The sequence below is a fragment of the Calonectris borealis genome, chromosome Z (assembly GCF_964195595.1).
Source record: "Calonectris borealis chromosome Z, bCalBor7.hap1.2, whole genome shotgun sequence".
Taxonomy (NCBI): Eukaryota; Metazoa; Chordata; class Aves; order Procellariiformes; family Procellariidae; genus Calonectris; species Calonectris borealis.
The window spans coordinates 85,335,556-85,350,466 of NC_134352.1; the positions used below are offsets into that span (position 1 = coordinate 85,335,556).

General features: G+C 39.8%; 1 protein-coding gene across 1 annotated transcript in view; it reads left to right on the top strand.

Moving 5' to 3' along the window:
* LOC142075313 (netrin receptor DCC-like) overlaps window positions 1-14,911 on the top strand; it is a 566,343-nt gene that overhangs the window by 276,120 nt on the left and 275,312 nt on the right. The window contains exons 4-5 of the mRNA XM_075136492.1: window positions 3,570-3,720; window positions 4,082-4,218. Of these exons, the coding sequence (XP_074992593.1) occupies window positions 3,570-3,720; window positions 4,082-4,218 (288 nt within the window). The remainder of the gene's footprint in view (window positions 1-3,569; window positions 3,721-4,081; window positions 4,219-14,911) is intronic.

The following is a 14,911-nucleotide window of genomic DNA, read 5'->3' on the forward strand; positions in this document are numbered from 1 at the left end:
GTTGAGAGGAAATTGTGGATGTCCACCTTAAGGAGAAGGTGCCTTTGGAGACTCCTTGGTTCCTTGTAAGGTTATGGTTAAGTAATTGTAGCTTCAGATATTACTGCCTTTCATGTCCTAGTTACTCAGCTCTGGTTTTAGACCACCTCTGGTTTTTTTGGAAGGTGGTACAAAGCCGGAGGTGGTGATATGCCACCTTTAACAGTCTGCGATGGCATGTCAGTCCTCCTTACTAAGTACTCCTGGAAAACCAGCATTTCGTATCATGGAAGCTGTGGTTTTGCGTCTTGACGCTTAAACAAAATGTGTTAGTTATTCTATCCAGACCCCTCTGTAGTAAAGCTGACGCTGGCCTTTACCGTACGGACATAAGGACCGACTGCGGTTGCGACTGCCATGGGCTGTGCTCGGCGCAGTCGACGCTGACTGCCACCCGTGACGGGGAGGGCACAGCTGCCACCTCCTGCGGGGCTCAGCCCTTGCTGGGGACTTGCCTGAATAATGTGCAAGTTCTGATCTTCACGGGTTTGAAACCACAACCCTCTCCCTCCTCTTATTTTCTGAAAAAGATAAGATATTTTCTTTTTTTTTCTTCCTGTAACAGATATTTTCTTCGATTCTCTATGTGGCTTTAAGCTGCTAACTTTGGTTGTACCTTGTGCTCCCTATTCAACTGGAAATCAAGCAGCAAAACGTTGCTTCACAACTGACACATTTGGTTTTCATCTGCTTTTGAGCTGTGTTTCCAGATGAAAGAGGGATGTAGAGAAGATGCCACCTTTTCAGCTAGCTATATCATTAGGGAGTTCAGAAGAGTTCAAACACAAGCTTAGGCTTCTGTTTGTGAGCCTCGAATGGAGCAAGAGGTGGAAACGATGAAGAGCAGGCGATAGCGCTATGGCAGAGCACGGGACCCTCTCCCTCCCCCGGGCAATGGGGCGTTTCTCTGCAGAGCAGGCGAGCAGCAGCCAGCCCAAGGCACCGCCACGTTATGGGCGCAGGTGGCTGCTGGAGGCAAAAGGAGCTGTCCTAAATGAGGAGAAGTGTTGGAAAAGGGAGCTAAGCAAGCAACAAGATGATTATTAAGTGTAAGCTTTAACGGGGATAAAAGCAGAGATATGTTACAGGGATGTGTAGTAGTGGTATTTTCTCATGCTGAAATGATGTGAAGCTACCCATTAAATAAACTAATTTGAAATGTGTTTTAGACTAAAGCATCTTTGATTTTAGATTAATTAGAGGATCCCAAAATAATAATTAAAAATATTTACCTAGCTTTGAGTCAATCCTCTGTCATCTGCCATTACTGGCTAAATACTTGAGTCCCAGTTTGGTGTTGGACAGTGACTTTCCCCTCCTAGCGTTCAGCGGTTTCTCACACTGGTACCTCTTAGTTTTAACCTTGGGCTTGGTGCTTGGTCTGGCCATCTGCCTGCATACCTTAATGCTGACAGTTTTGCTTTCATTGGGATGTTCATTCAATTATGTCCCTCAAGAACTTCCAAAATTTTGCTAGGCAAATTACAGAAGAGCGGAAAAACCCCAAATAAAATACTGTTGTTTTTCAGTTTGCTTGAAGTATGGTGTTGCTTTAATCTATGCTAGTTGTTAACTGATCTTCAGATTGTTGACAGAGTTATAATGAAAACATTATTTTCATTGGAGTAGTTAGGACAGTAGTGATGTCTCATTAACATTCTAGTCTCCAAGAACAACAAAAATGTTTTTCACATCACTGTAAAACATGAATGTGCTATCCTGCTTTTTTCCAAGTACAGAACAGAAATACGTATTGAGCTACTTCTGCATATTTTAGGATTTTGCTACTTAGTCTAATATCCAGCCTATACCAGCTCTGGCATTCCATTTATTCTGGATGTACTTGAAGAACCTTTTCAGCCAAATGTATTCTACTAAAGCCTTCGGTTTCAATAATCAATAGTCGCCTCTTTCTAACTTCAAATTTAATCTTCATTGATGTCATTTTCCCTATATTTTTATGGCTGTGCTTCTTACTGCTGCTCACATCTTCCATCCTAGCTAGGATCATTATTTTAATCAAAGATGACCTCTTTGTGATTTGAGAACTAAGTGCTTTTGAAGGGAAGGAGACACTCCGGTATTAAGCTGTATTAAGGTCTGGATACTGTTTACAGATTTTGTTTGCTTTCTGCGTTTGCACATCTGTTTTCATTTTTGGATAACTGACTTTAAAAAAAAAAAAAACCAACAACAAAACCCCCCCAAAACAAACAAAAAAACTTTGTGCTGGTTAGCTACCATGTATTTAATTGCGTATGTTAAGGTAATATGTGTATTTGTGGTTATTGCAAGAGATACTATGCAATTCATAGGCCAAAGGCATCGCTGTGATCAGCTAAGATGTCTTCACAGCTTGAAGCTATTGAGTTGTGGGGGATAACTTCTGCATCAGTTGCACTTACTGGTGGCTGGAAATTGCGTGTCCATCTGGTTACAGTAAGAAGTTGAAATATGCTGTTGTTGTAAATCCATAACAAATGCCTGCAGCTAGTTACAGTTTCTTTCGACTTCTATGGGAGAACCAGCTAATTACTTGGAGATGATTCTGGAAGACCTTGTAGTTGTTAATTTGGTGGGAATATTCATTTTTATGGTGTAATTTTTATATTTGTGTCAGGAAACAAGGAGTAATGTTTAATGGCTGTAGTCCAGCACATTTGTTTCAACATCTGTGATAAGAAAATGAAGTCATTCTCGAGAGAAAGAACAGATTCATTAAAAAGCAAAAAAACCCAACTGATTTCCTTGGCGTATGGTTCTGTTTGCTGGTATTTCAGGCGCGGTGGGTGGGATTTGGGTCTAGGTCGTCACCTGAGCGTGGGCGGTCCCTGGTCAGGGTGATCCACCCGTGGCAGTCAGAGGCGCTTATGGAGAGATTTAGCTCATCCTAAAGCTCAACTCACTTGCCCACAGGTCGGTGTGTCAGACGGCCTCCGACACGCAGGGTGTCCGTGTGGACACCTTTGGCCAGGCAAAGGAGAATTTGGGGTACCAATCTTTCTACATATTCCTTCCCAATTCAGATTTTTTGAGTTTTTTCGTTCTTCATTTTCTGTGTTTTCCTAACTTGAAGCTTTCCTTGTCTTCTCTCACCTACCGTATTTATGAACTTCCCTCTTGCAACTCCAAAGTAGCGTCGTTAATCCAGTACCACTCTTAACCTTATGTATATCTCTCTTTTCTTGCCATGACTGTGCCTTTTCCTGTGGCTTTCCAAGACCTGACTCTAATACCAGGCTATAAACAGTCCTTTCTCACTTTCCCAAAAGCTGGTATTTTTCTGCCTTCAAATTGCTCCCTTGGGTTCAACCTGTAAGCAGCTCCAAGATTGCCATTTGATACACTTTTTATATGTCTGTACTATGATTTTCTATTTCTCCCATCAGTAAGAATCTGTGAAAGCCGTGGTCTCTTGGGTCTGTTATTGATCGGTCGTTTTACATTCCCCATTCCCAACGAAGAGAGTGTTGTTTTATTTTGTTGGCTTTCTTTTTTATGGATGATAACTGTCTCTTTTGCTCTCGTAGATCCAGGTTTGCACAGACAGCAGTTTTTCCTTCAGCAACCGTCGAACGTGGTGGCCATGGAAGGGAAGGATGCTGTTCTGGAGTGCTGTGTTTCTGGGTACCCCCCTCCCACCTTCACGTGGCTGCGAGGAGATGAAGTGCTCCCTGTCAGGTAGCTCAGTCCTTTGTGGGTCGCGTATCTAACACTATGTTTCCTTCAGCAAAGTATAGGCAAACCACTGAGAAATGCCTTAAATTCAGTGGGGTGGACTTGGAGGCCATGAGGTTTTCCTGCTAAATAATAATGGGACTAGACGTGTCTCTTAACCTGCTGCTGTAATTCATCTCTGCACCGAATCCGAGGGTGGAATTTGATCATAAATGTCACCTGGCTGGTATTTAAAATGGAAGTGTAAAGCTATTAACAGTAAAAATCACAGCTGAGAATTACTTGCAGCGTAATTACTGTGTGTATTTGTCTAGATAGAGATAGCACCTTAACATATTGCGGACATGTGTGATCAATGTTTCAGGTCCAAAAAGTATTCGTTACTGGCTGGCAGTAACCTACTCATATCAAACGTGACTGACGACGATTCTGGGACATATACGTGTGTAGTCACCTACAAGAACGAGAACAGCAGTGGCTCTGCAGAGCTGTCAGTGATGGGTGAGTACGTGAACTGCACCCACTTTGCTTTTCCAAGAACGTTTTTAATTATTCCCTTTTCCAGAATTGACTTAATTTTCAGAACCCCAAGTAACTGCAAACCATACAAGTCCCTTCCCTCCTTTGATCAGGTATTCACACCCATGGAAACCACGTCCTGTAAATCTTTGCATACTTCCTACCGTGCCCGATAGCCTTGCTGTTGCCGAACATCTTATGGTATCAGATGCTAATTGCTACTGCCTTCTGCACAGGGTCCTTTCCCTTTATTTCTCCTTCCTGAAGCCTTATTTTTGGCATTACGATGGATGTGCCCATTGTGCACTATGTCAAGTGGGTTGAAAATCAGGTTTGTAGCTGGGTTGTTTTTTATGTCATGAACAGTCAATAAGGTAAGATAAGAAAAATCAATGTATTTAACATCTTCTTACCAAATTAACAGAAGTCCAAGTAAATTCGTGGAAGTCCTCATTCAGCAGTGATGCTCTGAGGGTTCCCACTGTCAGATCTTATGAAAGCACCCTCCCGACAGAACCTGCTTTCCCCCACGCTCCTTCCTCATGGCAAATATTAATGGAATCAGAAATATGTTTAAATCTAATAGCTGCCTTTTTTCTTTTTTCTTTATTTAAACCATTGAACAATAGCAGAGTACATTAGTGTTATTCCATCAGATCTAAAGAATGACATAGTTAATACTTAGTCAAACAATAACATATTGTTCATTTTGCATTCTGGCTTTAAAGCTTATGTGTGAAATACTTTCATTAGTGAATTGAGCCTTAATTTGGATTATAGGATTTTCAGTGCTTGTATAACAATATCCTTTTATCAAGCCATAATAAAATATAATAATTACTAGTGATGGAGTGTTCAGTTCTATTTCTTCAGGTGCATTAATGTAATACATTGTTTTGCTGGGTAAAAATAAAAATGTGGCTTTATAATTGTGGAAGTTCATTTATTATGGAATTGTTTTCATTATAAGGAATCAAATACTGAAAAGGCAGGTAGGTTGTTGGGCAGTATGCTTTATTTGCCTTACTGAAATATGTTGATTTCAAATCTCGTGTGCAGCAGGTGACTAATTGTCATTTGAGAAGTAGAAATAAATTACACTGATATTTCACCCCAATAATAGATTGCAATATCTATTGGTAAGAGCGACTGTGGCTGGAGGATCATTGCGTACATTATTGCTTAGATAGTTTCTGACCATGTAGTTCTCATGAACATTAGGTGGGAGTTTTGCATCCAAGTCCTTTACGTACCTTTTGAAAAATTTATTCCTGTCTGCGTTCAGTCTGTAGTACATCTAGCTTTGGCTTCATTATGCCTTCTGCTGTAAGCGTGTCATGTAGAAATTAAAGGTACATAAATTTTCATGCACGTTGAGAGGTATGTGATGGCAATCTGACACAACTGTAAGGATGAATATAAGATGATGAAAATCTCTAGGAGAAGACGACAGAATGCCAGGATAGTGCTAAGCATGAAACTAGACCGACACAAAGACGAAAGATGCTACAACTGCTGACTCTTTGCAGTCTCAAGGGGAAACCAAAACTGCATTGCCATGGCACAGTGCAATTGTATTCAATTTCTACCTGTTGGTAGATAAAAGATTTCTTTGGTAAAGTTTCTGTTCACGTATGGAATTCACAAATAGACAACAAATGAAAAAAAGTGGAGCTGTAACTCAGGCACAATATTGATGTACGTTTCTTATTTGCATGAGTAGATCACTCACTTGTGAGAGACTTCACTGAAAATGAAACATTGTGTTCATGTATGTTTGTATTAATAACAGAAAATGTTCAAAGGATTCAAAAGAAATTACATGACTAAACTGGAGAGACGATGACAGCAATCCCCTGATATTTGTCTTTCCAGAGCAATATACCAGGGCTACTAATTCCCTCAGAATCTGTGTATTTGTTGAATCCATCCTTGCCAGTAGGAAATTCTCGAATGCACTAAAGCTTCTTATGTAATCATTATATCTCATAAACAGAATAATTAATTGATAGTTTTATTTTCTTCTTTGGCTAGATACAAATGCAGATATTTCTGTGTGTTTCCTTAGCGTTAATATGCTTGTTTATGTAACAAACTATAAATTGCCCATCAGTATTTTGTTGCAAGACTCGCATTTTTTAATATTGATGTAATCCTTTAATTGTTAATGTATCTGTAGTGTATCCCTCTGTAGAAGAGGGATAAGTGAGACATTTGCAGTCTGAGCAAAAAAAAATTTAACAGTCCAATAATTATCTCCTCTGAAGTCTGAGTAGACAGTATCAGATCAAAGTTAGTAATATCACATGGTAGCAAGATGCTTTTGATCTTTTAAATAATGAGGCTATTTGCAAGAAACAGTGTTTCACAATGGAGTTCCCATTAGTTCTTTTAAAGAGCTAAAAGTAACCCCTTCTGTGTTGGACTATAGCCCTACAATTGCAAGAAGTGAATGAATTTGCAAGAAAAGATAATGTATTTTGCTAAATTTTAATTTTGTATCATGGCCTTTTGGCAATATTTTCGCCACTTCTCCCTGTGTAATGAAAATTAAAAGATCTGGTGCAGATTAGCCGGTTGCTATATAAATCATCTGCATGCTCAGTAGCTTTAGAGAACTTAGCGTTTAAACAAATGTTTGAAGATGATTAAATGTGTTAACCAGTGTCAACTACAATTATTTTCTAAATATTTTTCTAGCTTTCAGAAGTGTATTTTGGGCTTGTTCCCGTTTGGCCTCTGAGGGTTTTTTTTTATATAGCTTTTTTGTTTCATGTTTTGTTAAGCGAGACTGAAAGTCTGCTTAGCTGTTTTAGCAAAGAAGCCCCCCTACCCCAACTCCCTAAATGTTCTGGAAGTGACATAAATCCAGAATAAGGTTTTCCATACCCTATACCTACTTGTGGGATCTCACTCTGATTGCAGCCCCGTTTGGTGGTGGGATAAATGCCTGGGGTTTCAGGTCCTGGTAGAGATCTAGGAGAGATCTAATTCTATAAATCCAGTTTTCTGTAGGTGGTTGTAACTGGATTGATAGATTTGCTGTCATACATAATTTCTTTTTCTTCCTGCTTAGTATTTGGACTGTCCCTTAATTGCATCAAAGACCAAACTATAGCTCTAATCGTGTTGATGCGGCCAGGGAAGAGCATCGCTGCTTCTGAGGTTGAGAGTTTTGTCAACTATTCTTTGCATAATAATGCATATATTTAGAATTACACTATCAATGCCTTTGAATCAGGCAGCTATTGTTAAATGGATCAACATTGAGGTAATATTTTTTTTTATTTTCTCTTCCTAAAATGTCCCTTAAGGAGGAACAGAGAAAGGAACAGTTTGCCAGTACTGTTGGATCAGGAATGCTGGTTTGACATAATTCTAGGTCATTGCCTAAAGTGAGAGAAAGTAGTAGCAAAAAGCAAAAAAATGGATCTGAAAGACAGTGTTTGCAGAAAAACATTGTTGCTAATTTTTACCGAGCATCCATATGTATAAGCTACAAACAACTTGTCTGCAATTTGGAAGCTTTTTTTTTATGCAAGTGCCTCTTACTATAGGGAGTTTTTAATATGAAGTGGTTTTAGCACTGGTTTTGTTTGCCATTGCAGAAGAAAAGCTACATCAAAGGTAAGGCCATGTGAGACAAGTGGCTTATGAAATCACCTAGGTCTTCTTGACAAGAATGAACGATTGTAAGCACCGTGCATCTTGGTCAAATCACTTTTACTTCTGACTCTGCTGCATAAATTCCTGTAGCAAAATGGTTATTCAGAGATCAAGGTCATGGAAAGCACTGAATAAAGCAGGCGTGGATCACATTGTGTGTGAATCACTTAGGTAGAGAGTAGCATTAAGAAGGAAGCCTGCATCACCATAATGTCATTTGACACAGCAATGAAAGCATGAAAAATGAGAAACCTAACGTTGCCGTTGCGAGCGCCGCTTAAGCCGATCTCGTACAAATGCACTGGTCCTGAAATATTTACAAAAGCAGTTATAGTCCATTGCTAATGTTAGAAGTCAAACCCAGTGATGTACCCTATTGGTATATACTCATTGAAAAATAATTTGCAAAACTGTAGAGAAGCAGGCAGATCTTCAGTGGATGGACATTGCAGCAGCTCTGCCGAACCTGGTGAACCCAACAAAACTGGAGTAACCCGAGGATCTCTTCCTCTGTGATCCCACACTGTGGGGTGAATCAGACTTGCTTATGTCTTGCGATGTTGTTGAAGAAACCAAACACAGAATAGACTATTTAATTATCCTCTGCTCGGAGTTTATAGTTCTTTGCGGAACAGGGCATATGTATACGTGAGCTGGCAGGATAAAGCGGTGCAGTAATCGATGACAAATCTCATGATGGTTTACTTTAGGGAAAAATGAGACAAATGAACATAAAACCCAATCTCTCCCCAAAGCAAAGACTACCTTCCTCCCGTTTGTTTTCCTGATAAGTTTCAATACTGAAAAGTTCGGTGTAAACGGAAACGTTGATAGCATTTGTTATATTTCTTACAGGTATAACTTTGAGTCTGCGACATAGCAACGTGGGTTTTCCTTCCCTACAGCTGCCCTGTCAAGTCAAGCGGACCAAAGTGTCCAATGTGTTCTTGTGCCCGTTCCCAGAAGGTTGATGGTGCCAAGATATCTAGTTCTCACTGAGATGAGAGAAAATTAATGGTACTGTCGCCTGAAAATATGAAAGTCAAATATTTAAATTAGGCTTTGGGAAGACACTTCTCTTTCAGGGAATTGATGCGGGACAGGCAACCCAAACTCTGTTGGAAATACTGGGTTTACCTGCTGAAATGTAACCGGGCTTTCTAAGATGAAGGTGCTGGACTAGATGGATCAATAACTCTTTCTGTGTTCACTCCCCCTTATTTAGAGAATTTAAAAAATGTATTACCTAATCAATAGCTTTCAATGGCTTCACAGAAGCTAGGTATATTTTTCCATACAGGAAAAATACATTTGGACAGTGTTTAAAATGAATTTTTGCAACGGAAACTGAAACATTTCCCTTTGAAATCAGGTACCCACCGTTGCGTTGCTAACGGAGAGCATGGTGTGGTCGCCCAGTGCTAAATACAAGTAGTGACAGTAAAATAGCGTTATGGGGGCACTCTGTAGCTGATACCAAAACATTAGCTACTCCATTGAAGGATTCTTTTTGTACTTAAGAAATTAAAAATCACAGTCCTAGCAGAGCTGTGTAACCCTGTGACAGAAGCGATGAATTCTTGGCAGTAACGGGGGTCTGTGCTGGCATAAACAGCAAACTGCAAAGCACCGCGTAGTGCCGCAGGTTTTCTGTGGTAAAGCTGGCTGAGCCCTGACAGGTTTTTACTGTAAATCCCTCTGTTTCTCTTGATCTCAGATTTGTTTTGCCTTCTGGAGTGGTGCAACTGAAGAGAGGAAAAACATAAGGGTGGGAACAGTGGGAACAGTTTCAAAGGATGGTAGGGGGAAAGGGGCTGTCCTTGCCGAGACTGAAGTGTGAAGAGTATTTTATTAATAGGAGACTTGAAGATGGGGTACAAGATAACATATGCATAACTAACTGCCTGGCGCTCCTGCAGTCATGCTGAGTCAGTGCAAGTATTGGAATCCGCAGAGTTTTGCAGAAATTTTTGCAGTTTTTCTTTTATGTGTGAACGTGCTCGATATTCTGATTTATTATTTATTTTTAAAATAAATCTTAAACTAGATAAAGCAGGTCAGCCAAGCGGTCTGAGCAGACTAAGTGGCTTATCCAGCACCCCCAATGAGTCAAGAAACTCGTGTTGCGACTGAATGCCCTTGAGACAGACAAAATATTTGAGTCGGCATGAGTGCTAACATCTCTGCTGCAAATTTAAAGCTGACGAATTTATTTCTTTTTCCCTTTTAAACAGTGTTATGTTAATTTGTGGAGCTTCCTATCAGAGTGTAGCTTTGGGACCAACAGATTTGTAGATTGATTCAAGATCTGGCATTCAATGGATATAAGCACATTGAACACGATGCAAAATAGGATTTCAACAGTTTCTCTTCTGTGTGTCTGTTTTTATATAAACAGAAGATGCGTGTATATATATGTGTATATATATTTGTGTGTGTGAGCTTCAGGGCTGACTTAATCCTTTATGGGAAGAAGCATCCACTTCTATGTAATAATATAATATAATTATTGTTATATTATAAGCATCTATTAATCTATACCTATTGTCCACAGAGTTTTTCCCAGCTTACTCTGATGCTGTTGATACCGGCTAGTGCCAGCAGTGAGGCTGGACTGGGATGAACAGCAGTCCTATCTTTGAGAAGTTCCATATAAAGTTTTTTCCCAGTCCTGTTCAATATCTTATTTTGCTTTTAGAGCAGTTTGAAGAATTTGTTCTGAGTGATTTTCCTTTAATGGAGTCTGTGAATAATGAGGTGAATGCCTACTTGCAGGTAAAGGGAAGCTCATCCTGGTAATGGTGTGCGCTTGAAGGACAGTCAGCTAATTTTTATTGCCACGGATGGAATGGGAGTTGAGTGCCTAATTTGGACCATTCTGGAAATGTAATTCTTGTCAATGCATCATGAGTATCAAGTTATTCAGCACCTGACACGTGTAAAAAGCGCATGAGTGAAACTCCAGTGTTGCCATTTTCTGATAATGGTGTTTAAATGCAATCCTATTAAAAATAAACTAACAAGGTCTGCGATACTGATGCTCACTTGGCTGATCATAGGAAAATTGCTGTGTCTGGGTATGATCTACAGGTTTACGTTTAAGGGGAGAAAATACTCATACAAAAATCCCTTTGAATCCACAGGAGAATGACTGTTGGAAAGTTAACTATACCAAGTCTATGCGTAGTCTGATTTTTAAACTTTGTGGATCAGCCTGCAATGGTTGCAGAGATACTCTGCCAAACAGCTTGTTAAAGAAGCTGTTTCTCTCTGACAAGGGAGCTTTTCTGAAACCTCGAGTGTGTTGGTGTGTTCATGTGCGGAGCCATCGCAGTGACCGCGGGCCGATTGCCTATCGGGGCCACGGGGAGAGTAGCGCCGTGCTATAGCATGGGACCAACGGAGATGTTCCCCGTCCCCGCGGGTGACGGCACAGTTTGCTGCCCCTGCTACCTACTTCAGCCATCTCTAACTTAAGTTTTCTGTTTTGGCTCTAGGCTCTGTAGGGCTTTGCATAAATTTCTTAAGATTTTTGCTTATGGGCATAGGTGCTAAATGAGACTTAGAGAAGTGCCAAAACGACTTTGGGAGCCAGTTGTGACCCTGAGCAATGCTGAGAAGCTACTTACCCTTTGGAGACAGAAATATTTTTATTTTTTCTGTTTGCTTGCTTGCTTCTTGGTTTGTTTTTTGAATACGACCTTGAGTTGAGCAACATGCAGGGGAGCCATGAATCTTGTGTGCAAAAGTTACTGTTAATGTGGACTCGGTGAAAAGTCTTTGGCGTAAAAATGTGGGTTAGCTGTTGTGGGTCAGCTTGACCTTCAGTGAGGTTTGGGAGCTGAAGTGCCTGTTTGAGAATCTCCTTCGTAGGTCCAATGCACTTTTCAAAATGTAACCTCCTTTTACAACTAAATACCTCCTTTAAAACTGTGTTGTACTGAACGTTTTTGAACAGTGTTGATATGTAAAGCTCAAAGTGGAGGATGTGGGCCTTTTGCATTAGGGGTAGTGGGAAAAGCTTAGCTTCAGTGATAGGACTGAGCCATATATGATAAGAAGACCTAAAGCTGTTGTTTCACCTACTATATTGGTATTAAAAACAATACATCTTTTCTTTATAAATTCCCTGTTTTTCAAAAGCACTAAGCATTATTACTTCATAACTGTGTAATTATTGCATAACACTAATTACTCCATTTTGGTATTTACATTTAAGTAAAGTAAGTATGAATTAAGTCTCTCTTTTCTAAGCATTAAACAAGATAAGACAAAACACAACAAAACCCAAAGAGGTATATTTTCTTTCACTGTGCAGCTCCTCAGCGACGGCATCTGCTTGTAGCATCCAGCTGCCTCTGTGAACATCTAATAATAAAGCTAGGAATTTTTCATAGTATGATATGTAATCAATATATTAGCGTGGTTTAGCACCACGCTATTTCCAATAAGGAGAGCATGTTACATACTTCCAAAAAGAATTGAAAATGACAAGTAAAGAAAATGCAAATGAAAGAAGAGTTTTTCCATATTGCTGGCTGGATTTGAGAAGTAAAAACAACAGATGTCTACATACATTTTAAATAGCTTGTTTTAAAAAAAAAAAAGCTTTAAAGCTTTTAAGCTGGGTTACTTTTGAGAATAATCTTTTAGCTCTTGTGCTATAAATTAAGAACTGCATGAATCTATATTGTGTCAAAAGAGGTGGTTTCTTTTGCCCTTGGAGTGGTTTGCTCTCTATTCCCGAGCTCTCCAGAGCGCTTTCTGCAGCAAAGTGCTTCAGAATAAGTCACCCCGGGACTTTCATAAGACAGTCAAAATACGTGGATCTCTCATTGCAAAGCATGACTATGTCATTTAAAAATAAATAAATTATCCTGTGCCTGCATATTACAACTTCTTTTAGTTTACAAACGTGTTGCGTGTAGTTTTAAGAACGGGCTGCACAGGCAGTTATCAGGCACGCGTAAACGAAAGCAGATCCGGCTATGGGGCGATGGAGTAGACTCTGATTTCTCAGAGTCCCTGCCAGCCTGATTTTCATCATCCCTTTTATCATTAGCAGAGTAGTTTTGTTGATGGAGGGCAAAATCTTTTTTTTTTCTGAAATGTCACATCTTTAAAATCGGAGTGAGGGCAGAGTTTCACAGGTAAGAGGAGAGTTGGCATCACTGTGCTTACATGTCTATTTATAACACGAGGTGAATGGCAGCGTTCATTAGACCTTTTTTGTTCCCTTTGCCTTCTGGCTCTGGTTTGATTCAGCATGACAAGAGTGATTGGCCATCGGTTTGATTAATGCTTATAAAAGGTCCTAAATGAAATGAATGGTGAACTGCACTAAGTTATGGAGTAGTTCCCATTAAACTACATAGTTAACACGAATTAATGCAGCTGCCAAAATTCAATTATTAAAAAAGAATGCAGGAAAATGTCCAAGACTGAAAAATGTCTGTTACTCGTAATGAATGTATCTAGCGCTACTCCCATGACTTTTCCTAGCTTTTGCTATTCTTCAGGTTCCTAAAAGAGTTTTATGTTGGCTTCAGTGGTATGCTTGCGGCTTGCTGGGAAAGTATTTACAGCTCTCAGTAGTGGCGATCCGTTAAAACCACTTGGGACTTTGAGACTACTCAAATTCAGCGTGTGAAGTATGTACGTTCCAGTTGCGAGGGAGAGGCTCTCAAAAGTCTTTTGAGCAAATGGTTCCGATTAGTTTAACTAGAAAATATTGAACAGAGCGTAGAACAGGCTTCCTACGAGGTGGCTGGGTTAATATGTACATTTATTAGCTTAGACAAACAGTTCGCTATGCCGGGGGAAAGAGCGAACTCAATTTAGACACTGGCTGCATCATCGTTCATAGGAACTGCATAAACAAACTGGCACTGAATTCGCTGTGACTGCTAAATAATTGCAGCTTTTGAAATAACAGGATTTCTTTTTTCCAGCTGCCCAAGGGACATGTTCAACACAAGCACAAGTTCTTTTTCATAAGTATATTTAGATTTATAGTTACACAGTTAACAGAAAATTACTTTTGTTCTTCCTGTAATTCCGTATCTTATTGCAAAGTCTGACTGTAACATGGTCCTGGGCTCTAGAAAAGCTGCTGAAGTGGCGAAGTTCTCCAGCGGACAGTGTATGGCGATTTATTATATACGTGCAGCCGCTTAACATTTCTGTGAAATACCAACCTCACTGAGTATTAGCCCCAGCAGCAGGGTGATGTTGAGGGTATCAGCCACATCACCCGGGCAAAGCTTGCTTTATTCTCAGCTGTACAGCAGCCACAGGTATTTCGACCTGTGCCCATCAGGTGGGAAGGGCTAGAAACAGTAAAAGCACATTCAGTCAAAGCCAGATTTTAAAATATGCAGCATTTCTAATATACTTAAAATAACTTTGACTTAGTTTTGAAGGACTTGTATGGCTGACTTTTTTTTTTGTATTAGATATGCACAGCATGGGGTTTGTGAGCAACATTTTGTCACAAGTTATCTAATTAAAGCATAGCTGTAGGCCAGTTAGGCACAACCATGAGTGTTTTTAACCACCTTTTTATACATAAGAGAAGAAATCATGAACTTGAATTTGTTTTCATGCAGAGCATATCTTCTAAATTAACTCGGAGATTTGTAAACTGGAGTTGAACTGATTTAAAAATGAGGGAGCTCATTATGTTTTGGAAGCCGTTGAGTTCAGTATCTTGTCACGGGTGATACCCAAGAGTTGAAGGTAGATCTGTGCAGAAGCTCCCCTTTTGGGCGGTTTGAACCTGAGCTCTGGATCAGAATGAACTTGAAGTGAAACTTCAAGTGTTTATAAAACTGGACTGAGGTGCAAGCTGTGAAAAAATAAATGAGTAAATAAGCTTGCATATTTTGATTCGCCATGAGTTTTGCAAATTTGTGAATGAAATAGCACAGACTGCTGGGATGCGTAGTGCTGAGATTCACAGAGGTTTCAGGTTTGGGATAAAGGGACTTGAACCTCATTGCTGTGATGG